The sequence below is a fragment of the Symphalangus syndactylus genome, chromosome 12 (genome assembly GCF_028878055.3).
Source record: "Symphalangus syndactylus isolate Jambi chromosome 12, NHGRI_mSymSyn1-v2.1_pri, whole genome shotgun sequence".
Lineage (NCBI taxonomy): Eukaryota > Metazoa > Chordata > Mammalia > Primates > Hylobatidae > Symphalangus > Symphalangus syndactylus.
This window is the reverse complement of record NC_072441.2, coordinates 89942927-89970622: the sequence shown is the minus strand read 5'-3', so window position 1 is coordinate 89970622 and position 27696 is coordinate 89942927. Positions and strand designations below refer to the sequence as shown.

The following is a 27696-nucleotide window of genomic DNA, read 5'->3' as shown; positions in this document are numbered from 1 at the left end:
GTTTAGCCACTCCCTGCTGCCTAGAGTTACTATTTTTATAGACCACCCAGAGTGGGCCACCTCCTTGAATCCTATGCCAAAAATAGCTAGATGCCTTCTTTACTATCCACAAAATATCAATAAGGTCAGAAAAATTAACCCTCATAAGTCCATTTAGTTTATTTTTTTTTCTGTGTGATGTCTATTCAGTAACCCAAACCTCTTCAAACTAGTCAGCTTTGCTGCACATTACCTTTGACAAAACTCTCTTACTTTATATATTAGATATATTTATATTTCATCACCAAATGCCTTCAGGAAATGTTTAAGGCATACCAATATTTGGCAAACTTGTGTGTTTTATATTTTTTTTCATTTGGCCCATACCAATAAGGCACAAACATTCAATTCTACACTGAACATCTGAAACCACATTAATCACTTTCCTTGGTAACGTGATCTGTTCTAAAAGAGTTTAGGTTCCTAAATTTAAAATACTTTGGAAATCTCTGGTTCAAATGTCTATTTGTCTGACAAACTTAATTTTGTGGTACTTAAGAAAAGTTCAGCTAGAGCTCACAATCTTTTTTTTTTAAAGCCTATGCATTTTCCAGTTAAAATATAATAATGCATGCTTAAGGTTTCTAGATACACAAGACTATAGATGTGACACTTCTTCAATAAATATCTTCCAGGCGGTTACTAATAAGGTTCAAATGGGAAGTTCTTGCTCCTCTGGCAGACTCCCGGACCAGAGAAGATCACAGTCTTGCAGTAAAAAGACTGAAAACAGGCCGGGCGCAGTGGCTCACACCTGTAATCCCAGCATTTTGGGAGGCTGAGGTGGGCAGATCACAAGGTCAGAAGGCTGGTCACGAGACCAGCCTGACCAACATGGTGAAACCCCGACTCTACTAAAAATACAAAAAATTAGCTGAGCATAGTGGCAGGCGCTTGTAATCCCAGCTACTTGGGAGGCTGAGGCAGGAGAATCGTTTGAACCTGGGAGGCAGAGGTTGCAGTGAGCCGAGATCATGCTACTGCACTCCAGCCTGGGGAACAGAGTGAGACTCCATCTCAAAAAAAAAAAAAAATGAGTCCAATCAAAACATGCTTTTGAATAACACAAATGATGAAACATCTCAATTCCCAACATGTGATTCAGGGACAAGTTTCAGTCTTTCAAATCACTGTTGTTCTCTGGGCTTTAATATTTCACTGTTCATGCCAAATTTTGTCTACGAGAAATAGTTCTTGGTTTTTATGAATATCACAGCCAGTTTCCTCCATATTTCCTTGTTGGTGTCCAAAGATATTCTGACTTGTTAAGATACCTTTCTACACTCCCTCATTCCTTCCAGCTTTTCTCCTTGATGCTTTTCTTCAATTTAAGCCTTTTAACATGTTTTTTTTACTTGAATAGTTCCTAATATTCCCGCTACTTCTTAGCTGGCTGTTCCTAAAGCCTCGCACAGAGAAAGGTACAGATCTTAACTGATTGATCCTCAAGATTTTCAAATATCTAAACTTTCTCCGATTTTTAATCCCCTCTTTCTACTAATTCCTTTTTGAACACAAACCACTTCTTAATAGGGACCATCATCTCTTCCTTTCATAATCAATCAATCTACCATGGAAATGAGATCCATCCCCACCTTTACTTCAGCAGCTGTGAAGATCATTAATTCATTTAAAAAAATTTTTGTCTGGTGGGCGGGGGCACTCAAAAAAATTTTTTTGTTCCAGTCTTTTCTTTCCTAAAATTCTATTTATTCATGAGGGCTTCCACAATGAGATGTCCCCCCCAACCCCACTGTCACTTCCTGTAGCATAATCTAATCCTCTTTATTCCTTCATCAAGTACTACTGCATAAAGCCTCCCATGATTGCCACTAGCAGTGTTACTGGTTACTTCTATGTTCCCTCAAGAATATGCCTGTGAATTTGAGATATAATAAGAAATAATATATTTGGTTTTTATTCTGGTTCCTGTCACAGAGCTCCTAAAACCCTTGGAATTTCCTGAGTGATAGGGGGTAAGAAGAGCATCTTTTGTTATCCATAATAAGCCCCTTCCACCTGGACCTGAGTTTATGCTAATGAGGTGACTCTTGGATGATGGAGGCTGATTGCCAGAGAAACCAACCCCATAATTAGTGGGTTGGGATTTTCAGTCCCATCCCTCAACCTCCAAGTAGGGGAGGGGGGCTGGAGTTTAAGTGCAATCACCAATGGCCAATGGTTTAATCAATCACGTCTACCTAATGAAGCTCCATAAAAACCCCTAACAATGGGATTTGGAGAGCTTCCAGGTTAGCAAACACAAGGAGGTACTAGGAGGGTGGTGCACCTGGAGAGGGCATGAAAGCTCTGCACTCCTCCCCTATACCTTACCCTATGTGTCTCTCCCATTTAGCTTGCCCCACATATCCTTTATAATAAACCAGTAATAGTAAATAGAGTGTTTTCCTGAGTTCTGTGAGCCATTCTAGAAAATTATCAAACCGCAAGAGGGAATTGTGGGAACCCTCAACTTATAGCCACTTAATCAGAAGTTACAGGTCACAACCTGGGACTTGCAACTGGTGACTGAAGTCAGGGGCAGTCTTTGGGGACTCAGCCCTTAACCTGTGGGAGCCTGTGCTAACTCCAGGTAATTAGTGTCAGAAATGACTTAAATTGGCCAGACATAATGGCTCACACCTGTAATCCCAGCATTTCGGAAGGCCAAGGAAGGAGAATCATTTGAACTTAGGAGTTCAAGACCAGCCTGAGCAACTTTGCCAGGTGTGATGAGGTGCACCCGTAGTCCCAGCTACTTAGAAGGCTGAGGATGGGGGGATTGCTTAAGCCTGGAAGATGGAGGCTGTAGTGAGCTACAATCACACCACTGCACTCCAGCCTGGGCAACTGAGCAAGACCCTGTCTCAATAAAAAATATTTTACAATTAAAATTTAAAAAAGAATTGAGTTAAATTGTAGGACATCCAGTTGGTGTCCAGAGAACTGGAGAATTGCTCATTGTAGAAAATCCACATATTTGGTGTCAGAAGTGTGTAAACAAAAAGCTTGTCATTTTTTAATGCCTATATGTTTATATGACATCCATATAATTCTTTCTCATACAACAGTTGTTTACATATCTGATTCTCTTACCAGACTGTACTTTTATTCATATTTGCATCCTTGATTCCTTGCTCAGTACCTGGCAAACATTAAGTGCTCTATAAATATTTGCTGTATGTCTGACTAAATAAATAAGTACCACGTATAGCCTCAGATAAGAAATGAGGAACTAAAAGAACACACAGTTTTTTGAGAAATAGTTTATGAACATATATAATTCCTACTAATTGGGTGAGGGAGACATTCATTCATTCATACTACAAGTATTTATTGAGTAACTACTATGTGCCAGCCACTGTTCTAAGCACTGGAAAACAAAAGAGATAAAAATACCTGCAGGGAAAGAAAGAAAATAAAATAAATAAGTTACATAGCATACTTGAAGGGGAGAGGTGCTATGTAGAACAATGAAGAAAGAAAGACGATAGGGAATGCAATGGCAGGAGCTGGGATGGACATTTAGAAAAGGTAGTCCAGGAAAGCCTCACTGGGGTGGCATTTGAGCTTTTTTTTTTTTTTTTTTGACCAAAAAAAATTGATGTTTTTTAATCACTTTTTTAAAACTTTTATTTGAAGCTCAGGGGTACATGGTATTTGAGCTTAACACCTGACAGAAAGAATCTCTGAGGGAAGGGCACTGCCGGCAGTGGGAATAAAAATGAAGACCATGAAGTGCTAGCAGGCTTAGAGTGTTTGAGGAAGAGCACACAGGCCAATGTGACAGGCTAACAATAACATTTTTGATCCACAAGCTAGGCAAGTATTTTAAAAACACAATATCCAGTGTTAGGAAACGTGAGAAAATGGATACTCCTCTCTCCTGCTAGTGGGAATGTAAACGGATACAGTCTTTTTGGAAGGCAATTTGGCAAAACCTATCACAATTTCAGATAATCGTAACCTCTAGTTCTAGTCTAGATTCTATCATACACATACAGACACATAAATATATGGAAATACATTTTGTGTACACATATCAATAAATAACTGGAAATACCCTAGCTGTCTATCAAAAGATGGTTAAATAAATTACGGCAGCAGTTGGGCAAGTGTGCACTGGGGTTTTAAGCAGTCCAAGGAACTCTGGGGATCCTAAAAGTCTTTCAAAGTCAGCAAAGTTCTCCCTTTTCCAACTGCATACCTATGGGAGTCTAAATTTTCTTCATTTATTTCAACCCAAACAATATATCATAACAGATTACATGAAAAACAGATAATCCTGCCAGATTCTGTTAAGTCAGACATCAAAGATTTTTATGAAACTACTGATTTGACCTAAAGAAGCAACAATAGGTCTCAAGTATCCCCATGTGTTTTAGAAGCCTGAAGTCAGTGAGATAAAACCCAACATTAAGAATTTGAAGAAAAGTAACTTGGGGGGAAGAATGTAAAGAAAATACTGGGTAGTCTGGCTACAGCATAATAATAATTAATTTGGTTTTCTGGTTTTCAAAATTTTGGATTGCAACAAAAGGAAATTTCAATATGCTGTTTCAATTTTTAGTAGCAAATAAATGTGTATATAGAGAAAAACTAAAACTGATGTATTTGAGCTCCCCTGCAAAAAAAAAATTTTTTACAAAACTATAAAGTAGTACCACTCTTCTGTATCTCACTAAATTTTTGGAGGTTTGGGAGATATAATTATTCTTCATTAACATGTTATTTATGTTAACATGTAAAGTAATGGTTTATGGTTTATTATTTTTAAATGAATTAAAAATTTTTTAGTTTTATTTTTAAAGTTTTAATTTCTCACATAATAAATATCAGTATATATAAACCACAAAATCAAAAACTATTTGGGATCCTTGGTAACTTTTAGGGGTACAAAGGGGTTCCCAAGACCTAAAGTTTGAGAATTGCTAAATTACGGCACATTTACACTACAAAAAACTATGTAGTATTAAAAGAGAATAATGTATTCACATATTTTAAAGAAAGCACAATTTGTATATAATTGTTTCATGTAAAACCAAAATTTTTAAACTAAATACATATAAACACAAAGACACAACACAAATGTGGGAATAGATGTTTATATATTCTATATGAAATGTTCTTCCTGTATCTTACTTAAATAATTCCTAATCTTCTTTTAGATCTTAACACAATCACCTCTTTCTCAGAGAAACCTTGCCTTACTTCCCTAACTAGGTCAAGTGACCCTATCATGTGGCTTCATGATATCATGTACCTTTCCTTCATGGCACCTAATATTGTTACAATTTTGCATTTATTTTGACATCAAAATGTGATCATTTTGATTAGTATATGTCACCTATATCAGATTATAAATTTCATGAGAGCAGGGGGTTGATTATACAGGGGGTTGATTATATTATTTTCTCAAATTTCCTATGTGTTTGAAAATCTTCATAAAAAAATTTTTTTTTTAAAAAGTGATTATTCAACTTTAACTCCTTTCAGTTCTCAACCAATTTTAATACAGACTTCATGCCTACCCCTACTAAATCTGCTTTCCAAGATTACAACTGACCTGATAATTGCCAAATTCAGCTTTCTGCATCTCCCAAGCTCTCAGCAGCATGTGATACCACTGCCCAAGACCTGCTTGAAGCTCTTTTTACTTTGGCTTCAAAAAGCTACTTTCTTTCAGTTCTGCCCCTAATATGCTGTAAGTTTCTTTTCCCAAGGCTATCTACTATTCATACTGGTGTCTCCCAGATTCTTCTTACTTTCCTTCCTCTACTTGTTCTTGGATAATCTCATCTATTCCACTAACATTATCTGCCTGTCAGTCTACCTACCTATCTATAATGTTAATTCTCAATATCTAGTCAGTGCCACAAACTTCCTATACTTAAAATAAAAACTATTGTCTTTCTTCATAAAACTATCCGTCTGTCTATGTTTGCTTCCTCAGATGACAGCAACACCATTCGGTCCCTCAAGATAGAAATTTTTGAATTATCCTTAACTTCTCTCTTTTCTTCCTCATGTCCCACATTATACCAGTTAACAAATCCCACAAAATCTACATCAGAGAGGTTCCCTAAGATTGCCCATTCTTTTTATAACCACAGTGTAAGTTCAGACTCTCATTTATTACCTGAAATACCTCAATAGTCTTCTAATCCTTTCTCTGCCAATAGTTTCTCCTCACTGCAGTCTATACTCAATACAACCTTCAAAGTCCTCTTCCTAATATGCAAAGCTGATTATGTTACTCTCCACCTAAAATCTAGGGATGCCTCATTGTACACAGCAGCACCTATACCTCTAGCCATATATCTAGCCTCATGCATACTCCCCACATATACAAGATACACTGAACTTTTCACTTTTTTATAAACATGTCATGCTATTTCAAAACTGTGCCTTTAAACATGCTGTTCCCTTTGCCTGGCATGCCTTTCTCATACTTTGCATATGGCAAACTGATATCACAGTTCAATGTTCAGCTTCCTTCATAGGTATCTCCCTTATAACTCAGTCACTCAACAAAAAATGTATTGAGTACCTACCAATACGACAAGAACCTTCACCTCAAGTAACTGGTACTCTATATTATGTTAGGACTCATTCACACTTATTATTATGTTCATCACATTATACCATAGTCATCCTTCTACTTGTCTCTCCTCCCAGCTGAATCATGAGATCTTTGAAGGCATGGCTCCTGTCCCATTACTCTTTATACATCTTGAAAAACAAATCATTTTTCCTCTAGTTTATGATGAAAGCTAAAAAATAATGAGAATTTAAGTTTTTAGCATTAGTATCCAAAATAAATATCTATTCACTTACCTCATAGGTCCATAGTTCAGTATTATAAATGCCAATACTATCATCACACAGACAGCTCTTCGCTTTGGACTAGGGACTTTAAGCCTCTGGTTCTAAAGGAAATGACCACATTAAATACAATTAAACTAACATCAATTTCAGAAAAAGCAACACAAGATTAGAATTTTCCTCTTTACCGGTTACGTAAATACCTTGTCTTATTTAAAAAAAAAAAAAAAAAAAAAAAATCAAAGGTGAGGAAATAATACTTTTCAAGACTAGAGCAGAGACTTCCAAGTTCCCTTTTCTAGCAGGGAGAGAAAAGGAGAGAAGCAGAAGAGAAAAAAACACAGCAGCCACTCCATTGCAGTTGCCTCTTCACCCAAGAGGAAAGAATTCAATATATATATGCATATATATTTTTTTGAGACAGGGTGTCGCTTTGTCGCCAAGCTGAAGTGCAGTGGCGCCATCTCGGCCTCCCAGGTTCAAGCGATTCTGCTGCCTCAGCCTCCCAAGTAGCTGGGATTACAGGTGTGCGCTACACCCAGCTAACTTTTGTATTTTTAGTAGAGATGGGGTTTCACTATGTTGTCCAGGATGGTCTTGATCTCCTGACCTAGTGATCCGCCCGCCTCAGCGTCCCAAAGTGCTGGAATTACAGGCATGAGCCACCACGCCCGGCCAGAATTCAACATTTTTATATTTTTACGGATCCCCAAAGAATTTTGAGTCACTTCTATAGTTTGCCTCCCTAACCTTTTAAATCATTGTTTTCAGTAAAATATAGGAGTATTCCCATGTAGTCAGGGCCAAGAGAAAAATAGTGTAAGAAGCCCCATTCAGTAGGCATCTATATGGTTCAGCACTGCAGTGAGAAATTCTGAAAACAGCAAATTTCCCAAATAGAACTGAGGAGATTAAACCCTCTTGGAGTCAGTATAGTAACAGAATGCAAAAATCACATTAGTTGTTAGGTGGACTGAGGAAAAATAAAAACACTTTTATTTTATTGTTTTCTTTTTTAAAAGGGAAGATATGGCAGGGCACTTTAGAAGCCTCAGTGTGATTCATTTAGTCAGAAAAGAGGGTGCTAAGGCAATGAATGAGGAGAAACCTAGGAAAAGGAGAAAACTTTTCTACATAGATTGGGAAGTACAATTCAAAGGGTCCTCTTCAAAGGCTTTATCCTTGCTGCAAATGTTTTAGGACTTATTATACCCTCCTTTTCCTAGCACTATTGTTTTACATAATTTAACCTAAAATGTAAAAGTTTCTCTATTTATTTATCCAGAGGACACTTTAGCCCATCTCGACTCAGCCCTATTACTAACACTTACCTCTGACACAACTTCATCCAGCTGCCGCTTCAGTGTTCCATTTTCTCTCTTCAGTTGCTCGTTCTCTGAAAGGGCAGCCTTTAATCTCGCCTCTAACCCTAGCATATATTCTTTCTTCTTCTTGCGAGACTGACAAGCAGATTCTCGATTTTTTATCATACGTTGCTGTCTCCTTAGCACAGCAATCTAGAAAAAGTTATAATGAATCAGAATATCCTGGTTTTAAAATCAGATCAAAATAGATCAGAATATACTAATTTTTACAATTATTTTAACCAACTATTTTTTCAAAGCATAGGTTACTAGTTGTTTCAAAAGAGGTTTGAAAACACACTGCTCAAACTAAATAAGTTAAAATCAAATGATTAAATAAGGCCTTCTAAAACCCAAATGTTAAATAATTTCTTCTGATGTTTTCTAATGCTTGTTTATTAATCTTCCAATTTTCCCCTTAGAAACTCCCTCAGAAAGTATCTTTAAATATATATGCATATATACATACATCTTAAATCTATATCTCTGGCCCTTAAATGGCTATGCCCCAGAACCATATATTCAATTAATTATAAGGCCATTTCTTACAGTTATTACCACTTCAAATTCATTATGTGCAAACTGAACTATCTCCCTCTAACCAGATTGTTTAAAAATCTATCCGTTTTCTATCAATAGTAACTATTATTTTACTTTATTCACTATATTCAGTCCTTCTCAATCCCTCATTCACTCATTGAATATGTTAAAAGTATATACTAATGACCAAATTTATTCCAGTGAAAATGTGTCTCAGTTATTCCTTTCTCTCTATTCCCTCTTCCACTCTCCTAATACAGGCACTCATTAACTCATCCCTATACTACTGCAACAGACTCCTATTTCAATTGTTTTCCATCTCATCCTCTCTACCATTTCTAAGATAACTTCTCCCAACAAAATATTTTTATCTTACTACTCAACTGCAAAAACAAGCTAGTTATGTATGCCTGCTACCCATCTTTTCTTTTAAGGTCTTCCATATTGTGACCTCCCACGGCCTAACCAGACCTTCTGCCCTAAATCTACAGCTATTCAAGCCACACTCCTCCAATCTTATCATTTAAGGCTACTTCATAATCTCCATACATGTCTAACTTGTTTCCTTATTCACATTGTTTATTTCCATTTGGAATGCTATCTCCTCCACTAACCTAATTCCAAGGTCCATTCAAACTCAATTATTCTAACCCACCCTGATTTTTTATTTTCTCTGAACATCTTATACCCTTAGAATTTGGAGGATACACTGGAACACTCTAATACTCTCAATTGTTTCAAGAATGTTAACTCTCTCTCTCTCTTTCCCCACCTAGATTTTATACCTTGAAAGCCAAACCACATCTGATCCTACTTTTTTGTTTAATACCAACAATATCTACTACAATAGAAACTTACTGAGGGAAATTATTTTTGTTATGTCTTCTAAATTAAGTTATGAAGCCTATTGTTATACATTAGTCTAATTTCTTTGGGGAAGTGAGAGAGGTGGCAAAATTAAGTCCATAAAAAGCACCAACCTATATTAAATTGATTAGTATGAGTACACAGATGGCTGAATTACTAATTTCTATACATTTTGCAATGGACCTTAAAAAGTAAACACTCTAGAGTGTTCAATAACTCTTACTGAGACCAGTAAATAAAGTTAAAGAATGTAATCTATTTTCTCTTTTTTTTTTTTTTTTTGAGATGGAGTCTCGCTCTGTCACCCAGGCTGGAGTGCAGTGGGGCAATCTCGGCCCGCTGCAAGCTCCGCCTCCCGGGTTCATGCCATTCTCCCGCCTCAGCCTCCCGAGTAGCTGGGACTACAGGTGCCCGCCACCACGCCTGGCGAATTTTGTTTGTGTATTTTTGGTAGAGACCGGGTTTCACCGTGTTAGCCAGGATGGTCTCAATCTCCTGACCTCCTGATCCGCCCACCTCCACCTCCCAAAGTGCTGGGATTACAGGCGTGAGCCACCACGCCCGGCCTGTAATCTATTTTTTTTAAAACAACAACACAATTCCCACCCTGATACTACATTTCCTAGAAAGAGAAGTATGCCAAAGCCAACCAAGTGATCTCCCAACACCAAATATTTTCAACAACCTTTAAATCAGAACCCACAAGGAAAAGAAATGTTACATGAAATGTCAAAAAGGGTGTTTTTTTATTTAAACTACAAAAAGGCTGATTTTTGTGAAACCATCATCTGTAAAAATTTCCCTGAAGAATAACTATTTCACTCTTAAGTAATACTAAACACACACATGCACACACACTCACACACACATGCACGCACATACAAAGAGCAATGGCAAAGCCATGATGGATTGATTATTCACCAAATGCAAACTATTCTCTGGACAATGCCACTTTGTTCAGTCTACTTTTATTTTCAGTGATCTTCATTGTTACTTATAATGCCAGTGTCCATAACTAATACTACAGTGCTGAAGTACACAGAACACTGAACAGGGACATAAAAGTGAAAGTTCCCAGATGGAAGAGTTTATACTAAAAGTTAGACAAAAGGCAACCTTACTTTAAAGGCTAATTAATCTGTGAAATTTAGAGGGGCTTACACATGGCATAGCATTTAATAAATTTCAAACAAGGATTAGGCATTTCTATAAACAATAAAAGCACCTGCATATTACATAGCATTCAAGTTTCAAAGGCTGTCAATCCACGTGCCCCATACTAAAAAAATGAAAACCATCTGTGGTCAAATATTCATTTCTTCCCATAGAAAAAGATACATTATAATAGTTCTAAAAATAAATATTCAATACTACCAATAAATACAGAGGGTAAAGACAGTAAAAATAAATGAAACCCACAGCTATCACCAAACACAGGGCTCCAATGTTTTATCTCAGCAAGCCATCTTCAGCTATCTGAATATAAAATATTTAAATCATTCAATACTTCCTAGGCAAAAAAAACATATGATTTTTAGGCTAAACATACACACATTGTGGTGTTTGGTATTTTTTTAAGTGGGGGGAAGTGGGTATTTTCCTATATGAGAGAAAAAGGATTACACTGTATGTAATTCCGTTTGGTAAACTGCTTTTGCACATACAGTGTATCATAATGACCTTTGACATGCAATAATGGCAGCACACATTTTCAAATTATCTTGATGTTTCATAATATATTCAATTAATCTCCTCTTGTTGAAATTACTATAGTTTTCAAGATTCTTTAAAATAAGCCTCATCATTTAATTCACTGTTAAGAGAGTAGAAGGGCCAAGGCTAGAACTTAGGTCAGTTGACTCCAAGCCCAGTGATACTTACACAACAGCTTCAAACTGCTTTTAAATATCAAATAGAGAAGCCTGCATCACAGCATGGAATGCTAACCTCAGAGAACTGTGTGGTTACTTTAATTATGTGCCTGTCTGAAAACAGAGACTTGTGGAACTCCTTGTATCTGGAAGCCTAATCTCTCTGTTAGCAATCTGAAAACATAAAATCAATACTCTGGCCTATTAACCAATTGACACATCTCCCTTATGGGCATATCAGATGGTTTAATACAGACTGAAATAAGCAAACAGCTGGACAGGTCCTGCTTCTGATCATTCTGCCTCCAGACAACTCTCCCACCAGGCATCTTGCCTTGGAAAAAGTAAAAAGGACAAAAGAAAAAACTCTACAGCTGCAAAATAGTTTCCTTTGAGTGCCACTGCACTCTAAAATGTAGTATTTCACTTAGTAAACACTTATTTGACTGTAAGACTTATATAAAGGAAAACTTTCACAAATGGACAAGTTCCTTTGAAGGTTGAATCAATGTAAGAGTCAAAGTTTCAAGTACGTCCACATTTTGTTTTTAATTTAATTTTTTGAGACAGAATCTCACTCTGTCACCCAGGCTGGAGTGCAGTGGCACAATTACAGCTTACTGCAGCCTCAACCTCACAGGTTCAACAGATCCTCCAGCCTCAGGCTCCCCAGTAGCTGGGACTACAGGTGCATGCTACCATGCCTGGCTAGTTTTTTTTTTTGTAGAGATAGGATCTCTCTATGTTGCCCAGGCTGGTCTTGAACTCCTGGGCTCAAGCAATCCTCCTGCTTCAGCCTCTCAAAGTGCTGGCCCAGCTTGTTTTAATTTAATTATCAATTTAATTATCAATCAATAAGGTTTTTAAAACTAAAAACCTTATTGATTGATAAACACTGTAAGTTATTATAGTCTCCTTTTATTAACAAAATTGACTAAAGCCTTGTTTCTGTGATGTCGCTAAGAAAAGAGCTCAAGGACCATAAATTAAATTAGATATAATATTAGGAGCCAGTAGTGGTGGCTCACACCTGTAATCTCAACACTTTGAGAGGTCGAGGCAGGAGGATCGCTTGAGGCCAGGAGTTTGAGAACAGCCTGGGAAACATAGGAAGACCTGTTCTCTGCTAAAAATAAAAAATTAGCTGGGCATCGTGGTGCACAATTGTAGTCCTAGCTACCCTAGAGGCTGAGGCAGGAGGATCACTTGAGCCCAGGAGGTTGAAGCTGCAGTGAGCCATGATCGCATCACTGTGCTCCAGCCTGGGTGACAGAGTAAGAGCCTATCTCAAAAAAAAAAAAAAAAAAAAATTAAAATGGGATTTTTATGCTAAGAAATACATTCGAATATCTCATGTAAACTCAAGTCAGATCAAGTATTGATAACCTATGGATGAATCACACAGTAATCACTGACTTGCTGCACATCTAACAGTTCTTATTCTCATTTGGCTGAATCTTGCCCTCTAAACTGATAGATAAAGTGGAAGCCATTACTGATTAACCTCTTCACTGTAATAGACCAAAAATAAAAATACAATCTTTCAATTAAATAAAAATTACATAACATACATTATTGCACATGTATTGTAGCAAACATATTTATAGATACATTCTTAAAAAAACACATATAGTTAAAATCATTGGCAAATTTAATTTGTGGCAATCCCACTTTAAATATTCAAGTACATTAAAAAACTTAATTTGATTTTTGTTAAGAATCTTATGTACACTTCTTTTTTCTCATTAAATTGTTTAAAGCAGAAAAAAAGAGAAAATTTAGACTTTCACTATCTCTACTCTTCTCAATCTCATGACAGTCAAAATTTTATTTTACTCTTTCTATTAAGTTTTGTGTGTATGTACGCATATAACCAGTTCCCATTTGCCAAAAATTAAAGAAGCTTCATACTGGCAACCTGAACCATTTATTTGGCAGATTATCAAGGAGATAATCTTCATCCTGCAAACTATTTCCTTCTATTTTTTAAAATGAAGAATGCCTTCTGATATGTAGTATAATTTCCAGAATAAGAACAGATAATAGACAAAGTACCTGCTAGATTATAGGATGGGGATACCCTACCAATCTCATCTTCTGAATGAAGATAAAGAACAACCAAAAGAGAGGTAAGAGCAGAAGTATGCACCAGATGCTCTTAGGAAAACCACACATGGGCACAGCCTCTTGAAGAATGGAGGGACCCAAGTCCTGTACACAGGGATCTTCAAAGGAGCCTCAAAATGGTTTCCTGTTATTTCAGTTAATGACTCCACTGCTTCAAGTGTCTTTAGAAATACTTGATGGAGGCCGGGCACGGTGGCTCACGCCTGTAATCCCAGCACTTTGGGAGGCCAAGGCGGGCAGATCATGTGAGGTCAGGAGTTCGAGACCAGCCTCAACACGGAAAAACCCTGTCTCTACTGAAAATACAAAAAAATTAGCCGGGAGTGGTGGTACATGCCTGTAATCCCAGCTACTCGGGAGGCTGAGGCAGGAGAATTGCTTGAACCTGGGAGGCGGAGGTTGCGGTGAGCCGAGATCCCACCATTGCTCTCCAGCCTGCACAACAAAAGCAAAACTCCGTCTCAAAAAAAAAAAAAAAAAAAAAGAAAGAAAAGAAATACTTGATGTAACTAAATAAAAGTAATAGTAATTTAAGTCATTAAATGAAAATACAAAATTGGAAGTTAGGTGTCCTTAATTCTTGGCCCAGCATTGCAATGAATTAATTGGAAGATCTAAATTTAAAAATAAAAATAAATCATGTCACCTTGTAGGGTCTATTTACATATTAGTAAAAAGAGAGAGACCAGAATAGTGCTTTTGACACTATTTATAACCCAATATCAGGTTTATCAATTTAGTAAATCACCACAGCCTTTAAAAACAATTTAACAGAAACGCATAGGACAGAATGAAAGAAAAAGGGTGCATTATATTTAGTAAGAGTTGTTTCATGAGATTGTGTATAAGAGAGAAAGAGAGGTTGAATACATTTCTTACTGTAGATTGTGGACAAAAAAGTTTAAAGGCACTTCATTAGTCCTCTAAAGGTCTCATCCAATCCAAAAACAAAATAATTCTAGGGCTGATGCTAAATAGATACACTTAATTTAATTGGTACAACAACGTAGCACAATAATGACTACTGTATAATAAAATATGGATCTGATTAGTTTTGCTAAAGGTTTCATTTGATACCACCAAATTATTCAAATAAGGTCAATCTTTCTTTTTTTTTTGAGACGGAGTCTCGCTCTGTCCCCCAGGCTGGAATGCAGTGGCGCAATCTCGGCTCACTGCAAGCTCCGCCTCCCGGGTTCACGCCATTCTCCTGCCTCAGCCTCTCCGAGTAGCTGGGACTACAGGCGTCCGCCACCACGCCCGGCTAATTTTTTTGTATTTTCAGTAGAGACGGGGTTTCACCGTGGTCTCGATCTCCTGACCTCGTGATCCGCCTGCCTCAGCCTCCCAAAGTGCTGGGATTACAAGCGTGAGCCACCGCGCCCGGCAAGGTCAATCTTTCTAAAACTTTGTCCCTCATGACTTAAAACTATCTGCTACCTTAATTTTAAAAAATTAAATCTTAAAACTATCTTAATTTTTATAAATTAAGAAAAAACATTTGTAAAGGGAGAAAAAAGGTAGCAGCAAGTTTCAAGACTTGGGTAATCTGTTCTTTTTTTTCTTTTTTCTTTTCCCATAAAGTTGTAAGCAAAGGACTTGGGTAATTTAAAGTCTGAGCTGCATCAGGACTACCTTGAAAGTAAAGGTTCTATTAATGGAGCACGGAGTAATGATGACACCACTGGATTAGGAGAAGAACAGTTATAATTGAGCTAGGCTTGAATGCTAACTCAATTATAAGTGGTCAAATGATTGGGGTGAGAATCAACTGGGTAACAGACATGAAGGTTCTCTGTAAGCTATAATGTACCATACAAATATGGCTTTCAGGAAAATTATGTAACACACACACACACACCGGAGGCAAAATTATTATTTCCATCAAGAATGTACCTCACAGCTGCTCTGATATACCATGCAACTAAAGCAATATTGAAAATACCTGCTCCGATTCCAGCTCCCATTTTCAGATTTTAAGTTTTAAAATTAAAACACACACACACACACACACACACACACACACACACAAAGCATGATATGTTATTTTAGTCACTACAGAAGCAGAAAAAGAGCCTAAAACTTAATATTCCTCTGAGCACTCTGTCTGTTCCTTACTCTGTATTCCTCAGGGCCCTGATTCATTTCAAAGAGCTGTTATAAGATTTAAAGAGAGTATTTACAAGTTATGCACGTAGAAAAGTGCCTGGCACATAGTACTTTATTAATATTAGCCATCTTAGCAATATGACATTTGTTGAGTCACTTAGCTAGTTGATTCCTTCAGTAGTAAAATGGGAATAAATAATGCCCCCTTTACAAAGATTTTGTGAAAATCCAGTAAATATTTGGTCGACTGACAGAATTGCAATATTGACAGGTGATTGAACTATTTTACTAACGTAAATTATTGAAGTTGATAAAAGAATGTACCTATTCTTAGAAAATGCACACTGAAAAAATTAAGGGTAAAATACTGTGAGGTATGTAACTTACCCTAAAATAGTTCAGGAAAAAAATTGTGTGTGTATATGGAGATTGGATGGATGGATGGATGGATGGATGGATGGTTGGATGGTGGGTGGATGGGTAGATGGATGGATGGATAGTGGATGGATGGATGGATGGGTAGGTAGGTAAAGAATAAGCAAGCAAATTGGGTAAAATGTTAACAAGGTGAATGTGGCTGAAGAATACCTGGGTGTTCTCTGCACTACTTTTTGTTTTTGTACTTTTTGAAATTTAAAATTATAACCAAATACAAAGTTTAACATGTGCATCCATATAATAACCAAAGTTTAACATGTGTGAGCACACACACACAGCTGCAGTGTATACACACTGGGAAGTTATAAGAAGCCATAAGACACTTTCCTTTAGAACTCATACTCAAGGGAGGTAAGAGCCACAGAAAAGTCTAACCATAACACTTTAAATTCTTGAATATCATTCTCGAACTACCTGTAACCAGGCACAAGATCCCTCCTGCTAACAATTAATATTCTTTCACATAGTTATAAAATAGCAATCTTTCAGAGGGAATACCCCTTCAAGAATACACAGCCATTGATACTTTCATTTTTAAAATTTACCACTCTTCTTTGTGAATTATCTATTCGTATATATTGTCCATTGATGGTTGAATTAATTTGCATTTTTCTCACTGATTTATACTCTTTATATATTAAAAATGGTCCTTAAAAGACTGTGAAAATGTACATGAGTGTTCAAAGTGGCATTATTCATAACAGACAAAAAGTGGAGATAACTCAAATGTCTACCAACTAATGAATGGATTATCAAAAATGTGGTATATCCATATAATAGAATATTATTCAGTCATAAAAAAGAATAAACACTGATACATGCTTCAACATGGCTGAAGCTTGAAAAACATATGGTAAGTGAAAGAAGCCATACATAAAAGGGCACGTAGTGGATGATTCCACTCATATGAAATGTCTGGGATGACAGCTCCACATAGAAAACAGATTAAATGGCTACCAGGGGCTACAGGGAGGAAGGAATGAGGAAAGACTATGGCTAATGACTATGGGGTTTTCTTTCTAGGGTGACAAAAATATTCTGGAATTAGACAGCAGTGATGGTACCACTAAATTGTACAGTTCAAAAGGGCGATCCTTATGTAATGTGCATTTTATCTCAATGAAGCCGTTAAAAAAAAAAGACAACAAAAGAGCTTATGGACTCCCCAGACAAATGCATTTGCATATTGCTAACAACTATATGAGGGATGAGGTGAGGTGGCATAAAGGCATGTGATATGATCTGGATTTGTGTCTCTACCCAAATCTCATGTCAAATTGTAATCCCCAATGTTGGGGGAGGGGCCTGGTGAAAGGTGATTAGATCATGGAGGCAGATTTCCACCTTGCTGTTCTCATGATAGTAAGTTCTCATAAGATCTGGTTGTTTAAAAGTGTGTAGCACTTCCCTCTTCTCTTTCTCCTGCTCTAGCCATGTAAGATGTGCCAGCTTCCCTCTCACCCACAGCCATGATTGTAAGTTTCCTGAGGCTTCCCCAGCCATGCTTCCTGTACAGCCTGCAGAACCATGAGACAATTAAACCTCTTTTCTTTATAAATCACTCAGTTTCAGGTATTTCTTTATAGAAGTGTGAGAACTGACTAATACAGGATGCTGATTACGGAAACACTGAAACCCACCCAAGGACTCCATTAAGCCCTGTGACTTCTCAATTAGAACTACCTCAATGGAGGACCATTTGGTAAAATCTATCAAAACTGAACAAGTACCTACCTTCTGGCCCAGCAAATCCAATTCTAAAAATTTATCCCACAAAATTTTCGCAATCTACTCATCTGACAAAGGGCTAATATCCAGAATCTACAATGAACTCAAACAAATTTACAAGAAAAAAACAACCCCATCAAAAAGTGGGCAAAGGATATGAACAGACACTTCTCAAAAGAAGACATTTATGCAGCCAACAGACACATGAAAAAATGCTCATCATCACTGGCCATCAGAGAAATGCAAACCAAAACCACAATGAGATACCATCTCACACCAGTTAGAATGGCCATCATTAAAAAGTCAGGAAACAGGTGCTGGAGAGGACGTAGAGAAATAGGAACACTTTTACACTGTTGGTAGGACTGTAAACTAGTTCAACCATTGGGGAAGACAGTGTGGCAATTCCTCAAGGATCTAGAACTAGAAATACCATTTGACCCCACCATCCCATTACTGGGTATATACCCAAAGGATTATAAATCATGCTGCTATAAAGACACATGCACACTTATGTTTATTGCAGCACTATTCACAATAGCAAAGACTTGGAACCAACCCAAATGTCCATGAATGACAGACTGGATTAAGAAAATGTGGCACATATACACCATGGAATACTATGCAGCCATAAAAAAGGATGAGTTCATGTCCTTTGTAGGGATATGGATGAATCTGGAAACCATCATTCTCAACAAACTATCGCAAGGGCAAAAAGCCAAACACACATGTTCTCACTCATAGGTGGGAATTGAACAATGAGAACACTTGGACACAGGAAGGGGAACATCACACACCAGGGCCTGTCGTGGGGTGGAGAGGTGCGAGGGATAGCATTAGGAGATATACCTAATGTAAATCACGAATTAATGGGTGCAGCACACCAACATGGCACATGTATACATATGTAACAAACCTGCACGTTGTACACATGTACCCTAGAACTTAAAGTATAATAAAAATAAAATAAAATTTCTCCCATAGATATATTTGTATATGAACAAAATGAAATACGTACCAAGTTATCCAATGAAGAAATGTTTATAAAGAAAAGGACTGCAAAATTTTACAATAATTATGGCACCCCTATGAAGTAGGTTACTATGTAGCTATTAAAATGCAGCTATTAAAAGAATAAGAAAAAGACCAGGCATGGTGGCTTATGCCTGTAAACTCAGCGCTTTGGGAGGCCACTGCAGGAGGATCATTTGAGGCCAGGAGTTCAAGACCACCCTGTGCAATACAAGACCCCATCTCTACAAAAAAAAAAAAAAATCAAAATTTAGCCAGGTGGCACACATCTAGCTACTCAGGAGCCTGAGGCAGGAGGATTGCTTAAGCCCAGATATTCAAGGCAATAGTGAGCTATGATCGTGTCACTGCACACCAGCCTAGGCAACAGAGCAACAGAGCAACAGACTGTCTTTAAAAAAAAAAAAGAATAAGAAAACTTTTAATGTACTGATTTGAAAAGATCTCTAAGGTATAAGTGAGAAAAGCAAGCTGCAGGATGACATGTACAGTATGCTACCTTTTCTATGAAATAGGTCAATAAATAAAACTATAAGTACTTATATATTAAAGAACTGTCTCCAGAAGAATGCACACAAAACTAGTAAGAATGACTATCAGACAGGGAAACTGATTTGCAAGAAAGCCTCTGGGGTATAAAAGGACTGTCTCCCTAGAATGAGTCCCCACAAGGTTTTGAGAAGGGAAATTAGAGAAAGGAGAGAGAAGTAATTCATTATTTATTAAGATAAAAATCAGAATCCTTAAAAATAATTATTTATTATTCTTATAAAGATGCCAAACTGCTGGGCGCAGTGGCTCATGCCTATAATCCCAGCACTTTGGGAGGCTGAGGCAAGTGGATCACTTGAGGCCAGGAGTTTGAGAACAGCCTGGCCAACCTGGTGAAACCCCATCTCTACTAAAAATACAAAAATTAGCTGGGCGTGGTGGCACATAGCTGTAGTCCCAGCTACTCGGGAGGCTGAGGCAGGAGAATCGCTTGAACCTGGAAGGTGGAGGTTGCAGTGAGCCAAGAGCATGCCATTGTACTCCAGCCCGGGCAACAGAGCAAGACTTTTTCTCAAAAAAAAAAAAAGATGCCAAACTAAAAAGTACAAAAAGTACAGAATAAAGAATGCTAAGGTTGCCACAACATAAATTTATCCTAATGCAATGCATCAGGAAGGAAAAATAAACAACAACAAAAAAACCTGTTCACTTCCCCTTCCAAAGCTACTGTAACCTCAAATGAAACTGAACTGCTATTCAAGATAAATTTTTAGAAGCTCCAAACCTACATTTAAGAGGTACTGCAAATATTTTAACAAAGCATATTTTCTTTTATTTGCAGAGTCCCTGGTAGCAGCAAAGCCATAATGCAGTCAGCATAGAAGTAATTTTTTTACTAAACTCTGGATAACTCCAGCTCTCCAAATCCTTCCTATTGGATTTGTTCTGATGGATTCCTCTACTTTGCAGCCTAAAGAAATATCATGATCTCAACTTGTTTGTTGTTAGAAGTTATTAAAAAGTGCCTATTCATTATTTATCTTCTGAGATCTATGCTAGCCATATAATTTAAGGAGATTCAGCTCACATTTTGACCTAACCAGAGTCCTATTCTTGGGTGTTACAGATAAAACAAGCAACTTAAATGTCTATTGAAGTTTTGCTTTTTTTCTGAAATAGAACATAGGCACTCTCTGTTTTTCTGAGTTGCTATGCATTGCAAATAGATTATTATAGACATATTTTTCTTGAGAAACACACCTCCAGGGAGTCTCTTATGAGTTTTGCTCCTACACGTCTTATTGGGTATGCAAAGAATGTAAGGCCCGGACCACTCTTTTCCCAGGCCATTTTCAAGGTTCAGTTTCCAACAAGCAACCGTGAAGGATGAGATAAAATCTCCCTCTGGACAATGAGGAGGCTTGCTTTCTGCTTGCTATAAACATGGTAGATTCTCCAAGCTCACGTTCCTCCACTGCAAGAGAGGAACGCTGTGTGCAGGGCATCCATCTAGGCCCATATCACATCACTCCCATAGAACAATACTAAAAATACCTGAAATCCCTAAATTAACTGTACACCAATTCTAGAGAAAGGAAATACAAAGTTCTAATTTGGTATGACAGGAGAATCCCCTTCACACCATTTCTAATACCTGCAAACCAGTAGGAAAGGATTCCCCCCAGCACCTACCTTCTCATGATGGCTCTAGGAACCCAAGACAGGGACTCCCAAAGGGTAGTCATGTTGGGATTGAAGGGATCAAGTTTCCTAACTATAGGATTTAGAAACAGGGTAAAAGGTGATACAGAGTTTGGAAGATATTCAGTGGGGTGACTGAGCCGGAAGGAAGGAGGCTCCTAACAGTATTTTGCATCCCTTCATCAACTTCACATCTGAGGTTATTTATAGTTCTATATCAGTTCTGGATACTTTTCTTTCCATTATTCCCACCTACTGATTTCCATTAAGAGTATTTGCTCCAATGTGGCCCACTGTGGAAGATGTAGAATTTTACCACTTTTTTTTCTGGTCTTTTGTCCCAATAACTAAAACAATGTAATTCCTATAACCTTAAAACCAGGGCAGTAATGTTTCATAAACTTTATGGGATTATGATTGGTAGGTGAAAGTAGTGAGTGCAATGCAGATTTAAACAGACTGCTTGTTTTTAAGCCCTTGGTTTGATGTGTGGCAACATTAAATAGCCCTTTAAAGAAAGATAAGCATGCTCTCCTATAAAGTCAACTTTGTAGTTCCAAGATTGCCATTTATTAAGAAACTGCACAGAGAACTTCTACTCTGAAATGAGAGATCATGTTCATTTTTTCCATCAGGATCACAGCCAAAAACAAACCATATTTCTTGAAAACTTAGGTGAGGTCTCCAAGAGTTAAACAAAACAGATTTACCAGCAAAAGACAGGAAGAGTAAGATATAATTTGAACCAGGCAAACTGTTTCATAACGGAAAATGTGGCATTTAATGCAGTTTGCAGAATATGGTATGCTAAAAACGCTACTTAGGGCAGTAGCAGGCCTCTGGAGAGTGAAACCAGCCAAACAAAAGAACTAAAACAGGTAGGAAAAGAAGCCATGTCAGCATTACAAAGCCACAAAAAACTGATATGATTTTTTTTTTGGTGAATTACAATTCTTTCACCATACTTTTGGTTTAAAGGCACAAAAGGTATATGATAAAAATATTTTCTTTTTGACCATTTTAAATTAGGAATTTATATTAATTCAAATTTATCCTAATTTAACAGGACTTGTGTTTTAACAGACACATGTAATACTGAGGTCAAACAAGTTACTAACGCAGAAGGCTATACAAGCTGATCAAAGTTCTTCTCTGCGACTCCTTCTGGAACAGATTTACTTTGGGTTCCTGAGTGGGTTGGCCTGCTGCTAGGGCAGACTAATGCTTCTTTACTTGAAATAAACATTCAGTCAAAATTTCTACCAAAAAAACTCATATTGAAAAGCTTGGCTCACATCTCGATGTACTGGCCAAGTAAAAATAAGCACAAAAACCTCAATGCAGGTTGACTAGAAAATTATTCTAATTGTCCTTAGGTCTCTTTGCATTAAACATAAAGTGTTTGAATCTTTCTTTATAATCCTGTCAATTCTAAACTTCGAAAAGACTGTGTCTGTTTGGCTTTTGTACTCTTAAGAGGGCTCTGTAAATTTCAAGTATTTTTAATGAAATACTTTAGACATGAAAAAAGATAAAGACTAATTAGAACTTTAAAAATATGTAGGTCAACGGTATATCACTGTTAAAAAAATTAACATAATCTAAATATACATTCATACAATAAATGTAGACATTCATACATTGAGACTTTGCTGACAAAGTCTCAATTAACATTGAAGAACTAGGGGATGTGTGAGATGAGAAAACATAGAACCATTAAGTATTAGCTTTTGTTTCTAGCAGTATTTGTTGGTTCTATATTTTCTCATATTTTTAATAGTGATATACTGTTGACCTATATATTTTTTAAGTTCTAATTAGTCTTTATCTTTATTCATGTCTAAAATATTTCATTAAAAATACTTTAAATTTACAGAGCCCCCTTAGGAGTACAAAAGCTGAACAGACACGGTCTTTCACACCAGAGAACTAACAAAGGATATCTGGCTAATAGACCAACATATAATTAATTGGAATATGTTTAGAGATTATAAAATGGGTCAATGGCATACAATGATGACTGCCAACATTAAGATGCTCATTATTCAGATAGTAAGCCTAAAAGTAGAAAAAAAAAAAAAGGCGGCAGCGGGGGGTGCTCTTCTGGTTTTTAAATACAATGACTGTATCAAAAAACCTTATGTTTAGAAGAAACCTTTCTATATTGTTCCTGCACCTGCTCCAGATAACTCTTCTGGAACAAGCAGAACAATTCTATTTTCCACATAACAATCTTCCTTTCCTGGAAGATGGCTCCCAGGTCTACTTTCCATCCTCTCTTCTTCAGTTTACTGAATCATTCCAACCCTTAACCCACTCCTCTACCTGTGACATGGTTTCTAGATACTCTCCCCATCCTAGCTATGCTTTTCTGTACTTTTCCATGTTTGGGATGACTTAGATTAATATTGTTAATATTTTTTTAACAACAGTGATATACTGTTGACCTATGTATTTTTAAAGTTCTAATTAGTCTTTATCTTATTTCATGTCTAAAATATTTCATAAAATATTTTAAATGTCCTAACATATTACATAAAGGCAACTTTGGATATTTTCTATTATAAGTTTCATTTGGGGGTATTATATAAGAAACAGTCAAGTTCATAATTTAAAAGAGTATTAAAAAGAAATTTCAAAGCATTATTTTTAAAAATCCTTTTTCATCATTCTTAACCTGGTTGGTCTCCCATGAAAACCATACTCTTTTCTTATTGGTTACACAACTTTTTAATTGAAAATATCACAGAAAGCTTTTGGATTTTTGTTATTGTCATTTTTTTCTACATATTGTAGAAATTTTTCCATGCACCAAAAGGATAGAAAAACCAAAAGGATAGAAAACACCCAGCTTACATCATTGTCAACATTTTGCCAATCCAGTTGCCTCTATCCTGTGCTCACCACCTTCCCATGCCAGCAACACATTGTTTCATCTTCAACTGAAACACACGCTATGTATTAGAGCCTGTTATGCCATAAGCATTGTGCTTACCTTTTCTAGTCCTCAAAACAAACCAACATAACAGTCAAGCCTAATCCTGTACTGTCCATGGTCTCTAGTCTCATAGCAACACTAATTTTCCTATTCCATGTCTTGACATGCATTGTTTTCAATACCTATACAAATGATAGGACTCTTATTCTAGAAATTGGATGTTCTACTTTCACTAGACAATATTCCTTTGTTACAAATTTTTACAATATTGCTGGCCAAGATTACTGTTTATGCAACTGTGGAGCAATTTTATAATTAAATGGGTCACTGACATGCTGGTTAATAAATTCTGGTAGACAGGTCAGACAGTAGTCTGATAAACAACCTTTTATAACCCACAAGATTTTAAAATTACTTTTCAAATGCATTCTACCTAAAGAAAGGATGAAGTAGTAATATTAACAACTAGTAGTATCCATTTTTATTTTAAAGAAAACATACACACTTTGCTTTCCCAATCATAACTTTAGAGAATCCACTGTTTGACTATATAACTTTAACATTCACTAAATTTTAGGACCAAGATGTTCAATTACTGTTTAATACATAAGTTATTTCCAATCATTTTGAAAGAAAGCAAGAGTTAGTTGGCAAGTGCAGTAACTGGCTTCAGAGAGTGACAGGTCTTAGGAAACTATGTGATTTATAAATTATAAGAAATCCCTACAACATGCTAGAAAATTTAAAGGTTTGCAAAAATGGGAAAGTACCAAATAATCACTAAGAGACAGAATTCCTAAGAGTAGCAAGTCATCATTATGAAGTGGTGAAAACCCTTCAAAACGGCAAGGAAGAAAGCTAAATATAAAACCTGCCTAAAAAGCAGTCTATAGACTCTTATCTGAAGATTGCTAAAACATTTCATTCAGGAAACTCTGAATCTGTAAAATATTAGTCGACGACTGGGTTGAGGGTGTAAGGGCTTGAAGAGAATAATAAGAGGATTGGTTCTAAAGAAGGAGTAAAGAAGAGGGAGGTATGCATACTTTGCTTTTCATCAAACCACTTCAGACTTTCAAAAACCTTTTCACTTAGATTCTAACGTAGTAAGCCTTAACCTAATTTTCCTCCAAAGACTAGATGTGCAATTCAGCACACTCTTTTATTTGATGCAATATAAGAAACTCTAAAAAAAAACAAAAACAAGGCAACAAAAGCAAAAGGTGTTTTTCTGTTGGTTTTTAAATCAGGCATTAAGAGAAGCACTAGGTTTCAAAACTTACATCTGAACCGACATTTCTCATGGTACTTTGTAGGACAGGTTTAGTCACGGAAAGTTTTCCATTCACTGGGCTATTCGCCGAAGGGGCTGGTACCACATTCACCACGTGATTAGGTAGCTGTGTGACTCCCCCAGCAACAGCAAGGACTGGCTGAGCAGAGGGCAGAACTCCAGGTGCTTGAAGTTGTACCACAGTAGGCTGAGACAGCAAAACCGTCTGGCCTGCATTAGAAAAAAGAAAAGGAATCAAACGGTACACAACTATTGTGGCAGGGGAAGCAGCTTATAATTAGGTCTCTTCTGCAGACATAATGCGTGAGATCAACACCAAGGGATTGGACACCATCAATTAAAACATTGGATCAATAGCAGCACACGCTTATGGTGACTTTTTTTTGTTATGTTTTTAATGGGACCAACTAAATTCATCTCTTTGAGTTATCATTAACAATATACTTTCATATACTTTCTTATTTATCTTACTCAACTAAACAGCTATCAGATTTGCTGTAATCCCTAGATTTCTAAGAATTAACCTCTGAAATTTATTAGTACTAAAAGGATTTGTCTTATTATAAATAACAAATCTTTTACACTGAACATGGAGAGTCATGTATTCTAAATTAATAGGATTTACAAATGCATACAATACCAAAAATATCTGAACATAAACTTAGTAACTCAATATTAGAAGAAGGAGCTACAGGCCATGCACTGTGCCTTACACCTGTAATCCCAGTGCTTTGGGAGGCCAGGAGTTTGAGACCAGCCAAGGCAACATAGTGATATCCTGTCTCTACAAAAAAAAATTTAAAAATTAGCTGGGTATGGTGGTATGTGCCTCGAGTCTTAGCTACTCAGGAGGCTGAGGCAGGCAGATCCCTAAAAAGGACAAAAAAAAAAAAAACAAAAAAAGGACTACAAATACCAAAAAACTTAAAACCATTTGAGATTAAATCTTAGCTAACAATCACGGTAAACATAAATCTGTGATTCAAAATAGTCTGTACTTGATACCAGCCCTTTCCCTCTTCCCCCAAAAATGGCCTTCAATTCTTTTCTGAGTATTCAGAGGTATCATTATTTTAAATTTATGCTAATCTGAGGAGAATTAGTAGAGGTTGAACATCCTTAATCCAAAAACCCAAAATCCAAAATGCTCCATAATCCAAAACTTTTTGAGTGCTGACACAACTTCACAAGTGGAAAACTCCACACTTGTCCCAAGTATTTTGGATAAGGGATACTCAATCTGTAATAATGACAATGAAGATGATGTTGTTAATGCTGCAGAAAAAGTACCTATAGATGACATGGTAAAAATGTGTGATGGGCCTAGTGAAGGACTAAAGCAGCATATAGTCATAACAGAAAAAGAAATCACGTCAGTTTATAAAATCAAAAAGAGAATTCTAAGACAAAAACTTGTTAATGAGGCAGGTGACTCCATAGAAAACATTTTTAGAAGTCATCCAGCAGAATGCCTCCTCATCCCTAGAGGACCCACTTCCAGTCCCTCAACTGCTTCTGATGTTTCTTCTCACCTGAAGACATAAAATAGAGGGTAGAGTAGGCTTTTAATGAAAACAGCATCAAAGGCAGACACTGAAAGCTGCCATTTTTTGTTGTTGCTGTCGTGTAGCAGCTGACACTGGTATTCTGGTGATTCTACTGTCCTGCCTAGTTACTCTGCACACATTATTTTTTCACTGTATTAATGGTACGTCATAATTTTTGTTAAGTTCTTAGGTGTGAATCTGTGAGTAAGTGTAAGAAAATGATTGCTTGTCAGTAGTATATGAATTCAGAGCCAGGAATGACAGTGGCGCCAAACAACTACAGATTGTCCACATGAGATAGTGACAACTGTGCTTTCTGATGGTTCATTGTATGCAAACTTGGTTTCATGTACAGAATTATTTAAAATATTATATAAAATTACCTTTCAGCTATAAAATATACATGAAACATAAATGAATTTCATGTTAGACTTGGGTTCTGTCCCCAAGATATCTCATTATGTATATGCAAATATTCTAAAATCCAAAAGTACCCAAAATCTGAAACACTTCTGGTTCCAAGCATTTAAGTGGTACTAAACCTGTACCATTAACCTAAAGACTTATACAACTCATAACAGTAATCTATTAAAAATTTTACTTGCCTGCTAAGTGTTTCCTTTCAGATCTGGCAGATTTTTATAAGGTGTTGAAAGCCTTGCCTAACATCCACAGCTGCTTGAGCCTATCTAACAAAATGAAGGTACTAAAATAACTGGCAACTAAAATCTCATGTAAATTTATAATTTGTTTAAGAAAAAAAAGCATTATGCTTCCAGACAGG

General features: G+C 36.7%; 1 protein-coding gene across 5 annotated transcripts in view; it reads right to left on the bottom strand.

The window, feature by feature from the left end:
- The window catches only part of ATF6 (activating transcription factor 6), a 210504-nt gene that overhangs the window by 140246 nt on the left and 42562 nt on the right, over positions 1-27696 (bottom strand). For all 5 annotated transcript variants that reach the window (XM_063627165.1, XM_063627167.1, XM_063627169.1 and 2 more), the window contains 3 exons: positions 25355-25575; positions 8196-8381; positions 6877-6968 (listed from right to left, as the gene is read on the bottom strand). In XM_063627165.1, coding sequence (XP_063483235.1) covers positions 6877-6968; positions 8196-8381; positions 25355-25575 — 499 coding nt within the window. The remainder of the gene's footprint in view (positions 1-6876; positions 6969-8195; positions 8382-25354; positions 25576-27696) is intronic.